This window comes from Medicago truncatula, chromosome 5 (assembly GCF_003473485.1).
Source record: "Medicago truncatula cultivar Jemalong A17 chromosome 5, MtrunA17r5.0-ANR, whole genome shotgun sequence".
Taxonomy (NCBI): Eukaryota; Viridiplantae; Streptophyta; class Magnoliopsida; order Fabales; family Fabaceae; genus Medicago; species Medicago truncatula.
The window spans coordinates 784664-790435 of NC_053046.1; the positions used below are offsets into that span (position 1 = coordinate 784664).

Sequence of the window (5772 nt, forward strand, 5' to 3'; positions counted from 1 at the left end):
TAAAGGATAGTTCTGAATGTTGTTGTTAAATGAGAGAGCACAATTTTTAGTATATAATAATCTGCTTTCCATTGCAAAAGAATTGTAGGAATCCCATGATTCCAAAATGTGATAGTAGCTAATATATGTGAGGTTAAATTAAAATCTATAAATCTGATATCCAAACAATGGTTGCCCCCAAGTTACACTCTTGAAATAAAAGTGGCAACTTTTGTTACCTACTCTGTGTATTCACTACTAGAGAAGATTTTATGGAGTAACTTCCATAGGAGGCTTCAGGAATAGCTGAAATTTGAATTTCAACTTCGATCTTGCAGGATGAACCGCAAAAATAATAATCAAAGCATTTCATTGTGTATCTGAATCTGATTTTTTGGTTAATGCAGCTACCTCGCTTTCCTGCTGTTTCTTCAAATGTGTCTGTGCAGTTGAATTCACTATCTTGATAAAGAAGTTCATGAGCATGAGCCACACCACAGTATTCCAGATTGAAGTAAAAGAGAAATCCCACTTTTTCCCCTGAAGATGATACATACGATATAATTTTTCATTAAAAAAAAGAAAAGCAGAATTAGGTATATATCTAAAAATCAACAGGATTTGGTACCTTAGTATTTGGGGAAACTGGATGGGGTGCTTTCAGATACTTATCTTTCATTGCATGGAGATTAGCAGTGAGTTTAGGCAAGACGGATGCAAAACCGGGTATATGGCTGAGAACCCAGATAAATTCATTCTCTATCCAGTCGAGAAGTTGATTATTGCAAACTGAGATGATGAATACCGTCTGTTAAAAGAATATAACATTACAGGGTCAGTCAAACTTTTTTACAAATAGGCTGCTAGCTTTGTGCCTGAGTCAATTTCTTATTTCTAATGAGTGCTGATAAGTAAACACCTATTTTTGTCCTCCAAAGTTATGAGTGACATCAATTTGGTTCATATATAGACATAAAAATGGCCCTTCAAGGTAAAACTTTGACACAGCTTGGTTTAATATGAGGTCAAAAATGGCCATTTTATTGCAATTAGCAAGCTATAGGTTGGAGTAATTCTGATGCAAATGAAAGACATCAAAAAGTAAAGATTTGGAGGTAAGGGAGAAGAGAGCTCCAACCCTATACAGACCTGTATGTGAGTTTTAATAATTGCCTTTCCAATCAAGGTTGCAAGAAAGAAATTCCAAAAAGGAATACCAAATTGTCCGCACATGATGCCAGCAAGATCAAATAGAGGATTTGGCACCTGAAATATATATACAGTTATAAGCTGTTTACATACTGATGGAGCATTATTTTAGATGTTGAACTGAACCTCAAACAAAAGAACTGCTAACTACAAATCTATTTGCTCAATCACATGTTTTATATTTTAGAGAACAGGCAGAACTAAAAAATCCAAAAAAGCACTGTGATGCTAGTATTTGGAATATTATTTACGTTCTGTATTGTATGAAGATGCAAACATAGTGAGAAGTTACAGTACTGATTGAGTAAAGATTTCAGCTGAACAATGTAAGTTGTCCTACAAAACATACACTAAAGAGTATTCTACTTATATACAGAAGATTTTTTAAGTTTTAAGTGAAATTTCATATGTTGATTGGTGAGTTTTGAGTAGAAATTGTTTACAACAATTTGAGAAAATTTTGAATAAAATACGAAATTTGAAAGTTTAGAATTGTTGGAAAGTGATAGAGGGACTTAATAATAGCAGTTAAAAAGTTGAAGGACTAAATCCATTCAAAAAATTATCGGTCGACCAAAATCACACACTAGCTATAATAGAGGAGTTAAAGTACAACTAAGCTTAACTTTTATTTGCGCAGACTGTTTGACAAAGATAAGGTCATACTGGAATGAAGCATGAAGTGGATACTAACCGAAGCAAGCACTAGAATGGTGAAGAAATTCAAATGCTGAGTGTGTGAAAAAAACCAGCACTTGATTTGATTCAAGACTCCTTTATCTTCACTATCTAACTCTTCCATGGCATCCATTCTGCTCCCAGACAAACGTGCTGCATGAATGATTTGATGAGAATTAGAATAATGTAAAAACCAAATCCTAAACAAACTAATACTGAGGACCAAATTAGGGGAATTGAACTAAGCTTGAAACTATGGCCCTATTAAAAGAAGGCTATTTTTGGTTTTGAAATCACAAAGCTTATTCCAACAAAACCCAAACTTGTTGCTTCCCCTCTTTCTAACCCGTAAAAAACTGCATTATAGGTATAATATAGAAAGCAATTATCCCAAATAACTTATCAAATCCCAAAAATTTGATCATAATGTTGAGATGGTAGGAAAACATGATATATTGAGATAAAATCATAAGGAATGTCGATAAGATCGGACCAATTTTGAATAAGGGATCAATCCAAAGGCCATTATGACATAAAGTATAAATATGACTACTCTCACATACAATAATGTGAAAACATTATGACACATTCGTGACATTTTCTCTCTCAAACCGCAGACAAGGCCAAACACTTAACATTGTTTTATGCACAAATCACGTATTAACTAATTTACTTTATCATTTGCTAATGGATCCAAACTTTCTAACAAATCATGTTATTTTCATAACCAAGTCTCAAGATTAACTTTTTCATTCCTTTTAACGTACACTTCGCAACATGATGCATTATTTAAAGACCACATGAAAAATGTACAATCCCATGGGATCCAAAAGAATAAGATAATCTTTGGAGTTGAACACAATCATTTATTTACATCGTGTAGATAACCATGAGGATAAAAGCTTCCACAGCAGGTATTCATCATCATTGTTTTGGAAAAATAGAAGCAACAGTAAACTAGTCATATATTTTATTGCATTATAAGGATTTTCCTTCAAAAAAAAAAAAACTATGGAGAACTTTCCTTTTTCTTTTTCACCTATAGAGGATGCAGGGCGTGTTAGGGTGAATAACTTAATTAAGTGCGTATCAAATAGGCTATTACAAAGAGCAAATTAAGCTCTTATTCATTAACTATTCAACAGAATTTATTGAAAATAAGCTGAAAGTGAAAACAACTTATGACACGTCATAAACTATTCTTTAATGTTATCCAAATACTAACTTTTGTATTAATGTTACGAGATAAGGTCAAACAAGCTATTCCAAATACCCCTTTTGTAAATAACAGAAGTAAGCTTCAGAGCTTTGCACCGTCATAGTAAAGCAACAAGTAAAAATACAAGACAGAAGTGAAAAGTAATATTAAAGTATTCCAATGGTGAGCATTTTTTCTAAACAATAATGTGGTACCGAAATCAAATTATCATGGCAAAATAATAATGACCCTGTTATATGTGACTTAAGAAAATAGCACATGATAAATTAGTAAGGATTTACCTGCCCTGGAGATAAAGTAAGGAGGAAGCTCCCCTATAGCCGTTCCCAAACCCCATAGAACAGCCTCCATCTGAACTTGAGGCAAAATGCTGCTAAGTGGAACTCGTGTACCATATTCTGACTGGAATAAAGGTGGCCCAAACTGAGAACAATTTTTATCAAGCCATGAAGGACCTCTGTTTAACTGTATTGTATCATATGGAGCACTTTTCAAATCAACTCGGCCACATTGCATTGCTTTAATTGTAAACAATGCTATGTGGGGACCCAAATATAGGACAAATGTGTGCAAACCAGATCCTGAACCAAATAAATTGGTAAGAGAACATATAGTCATTTACTTACACACACACACACATAAAAGAGGGAAAATGCAAACTCGATGACCTGGACAACATGGCATATGATGACAAAAGGAATGATATGTCCTCCTTACAAGAATGAAATGTACATATTGAAAAGCTGCTGCTTTTTTTTTTTAAGATCAAGGCACATAAGCTACAAAAAGGACCGATCATTCATATTACTATATTTTAACAAACCATTATCTGGGTATGGAGATAAATTATTTTGGTGAACACCTATTGTACTTACCGAGACCAATTGAAGATGCAACCCCAAGGGCCACCCACCAGAGTCCAAAGCGGAAATATTCAAGAAACTCCTCAAGATGCTGCAAAAAGAACAAGCATTTATAGAATTCAAGTGAGTATCTAAACAAAATGAACAAAACCATCTGAAAAAAATGAAGGCCTACTTAAATGGCTGTATTAAGATAGAAATTTAAATAAATAAAAAATGATCCAGGATATATAGTTTCGACACTCAAAAGAATTTTCGTCTTCATAACTCATTAGCTTAGTCTTCCCACAATAATATCAAATACTAACATGAACACTTAGGCTGGTTACAAGTTTTCTACTATTACTACATTCTGCATATTTTGTAAATTACTGACTGAATACATAAAATTACCTTCTCATGAAGGCAACCAAGGGTCATAAGCACTACGCCGAGAGTCCCTACCGCAACACTGAAAAGCATAAGCCACCCTCCTTTTGCCAATAAATACAACATTGTTTTCTTTATGTACTGAATAACAGCCAATGTGGAGTATTTCAATGTTTTGAAAGGTTGTGTTGTTAGAGTCAAATTTTCTAGCTCCATTTTGTGCTTTTCATGAAGCCCTACAGAATAAAGACATCAATGAACATAATTTTACTTTCTGGAGAATTTTCAACTATAATGGCGAGCCAAGTTTGCAAATAGATTCAAAACTTCGACAATGACTAGCAAACTCAATGTTTTATCTTCAGGCCAACATTGATCATGTCATGACTTGTTTATGTTCAAATTGTCAATCATTTCTGCTTCTTACCTAGCAATTTTCCTTCTCCGCCCCCACCTTCCTAGACCTCAACCTTTTTTGTGATGAAACACAGTAACAACTTCTATAACCCTTATTAGACAAATTTAACCATAATACTGCCTATCATGATCTATGTAGCACAAACATTTCTTATCGAAAGTGTGTATGTCGTCGATGCATGTCGGTGTCTGACACCGTCATGCGTGGTTACATTCAATAACGTTCATTTTCTTAAATTATTATCAGTATCCGGTGTCCATGTATTTGCTTCTGCTTCATAAATCATAAAAAATATACTCCTATGGATGTGGAGGAATACAAAGCTTCAAATTAACATTAAACTGAGAATCTGACAAATTTAAAACTAAAAAGTGGGTACGTTCCAATAACTACGAATAAAAACAACATTGAAAAAAAACCAAAAGCCTTCTTCCACTACCCATGATAAAACAATCCATTTGGCAGAATCTTTCACAATCAAACAAACTATAACTAACTACGTATAATACATAAACAATTTCACAGATCCAAAATCCAGTTAAATTCTAAACACCACAAAATGAAAAACTAAAATTAACTAAAACTAATTAATAACAATAACAATAATATAACAGTGAATGATAAAACACTGATTATTACAAGAAAAACAGAAAGAAAAAAATGCTAACCTGAGATTGACATTTCAACGTGCCCAGAGGAAGATTGTGATAAATTTTCAGAACCCATTATTACTCACATGCTAAAGATCAAATCTTTCTTCTTGGGTATGCAAACAATAACCTTTCCAAAATAAAATAAAATTGCGGCTTTCTAAAACGGTGAAAGACACAAGTGTTTCAGTAAAGGTTCCTTAAATTCAAAGAGAAATGAAAATGGAAAGCGTTGTTTGGTTTTGGAATGGAAACTTGCAGATCTAGAACAAAAGCAACAACAACATACATAAGAATAAGATCATAGATAGCTTTTGCGTAAAGATCGGGGTTGGAGAAAAACCTTATTAGTTTCTGGTCGATCCAACACGGCAGGCAACTAATTTA

General features: G+C 33.5%; 1 protein-coding gene across 2 annotated transcripts; it reads right to left on the reverse strand.

Moving 5' to 3' along the window:
* On the reverse strand, nt 1–5772 carry LOC11438661 (vacuole membrane protein KMS1). 2 transcript variants are annotated; one of them, XM_024784522.2, is made up of 8 exons: nt 5404–5772; nt 4342–4553; nt 3961–4039; nt 3367–3666; nt 1883–2019; nt 1129–1245; nt 614–787; nt 1–526 (listed from the first exon to the last, which is right to left on the reverse strand). In XM_024784522.2, exons 1-8 carry the CDS (start codon nt 5459–5461, stop codon nt 215–217), a joined length of 1389 nt encoding a protein of 462 aa, XP_024640290.1. In that variant the 5' UTR covers nt 5462–5772; the 3' UTR covers nt 1–214. The 2 variants fall into 2 exon arrangements, with proteins under 2 accessions (XP_024640290.1, XP_003610704.1); XM_003610656.4 differs by having other exon boundaries at nt 1–519; nt 608–787; nt 5404–5770.

Coding starts and splice junctions, on each gene's coding strand:
- LOC11438661 (XM_024784522.2), bottom strand. CDS start 5,461: ATGGGTTCTGAAAATTTATCACAATCTTCCTCTGGGCACGTTGAAATG. Junction 4,554..5,403: donor CGTTGAAATGTCAATCTCAG/GTTAGCATTTTT, acceptor TTTATTCTGTAG/GGCTTCATGAAAAGCACAAA. Junction 4,040..4,341: donor TTGGTTGCCTTCATGAGAAG/GTAATTTTATGT, acceptor TTCTTTTTGCAG/CATCTTGAGGAGTTTCTTGA.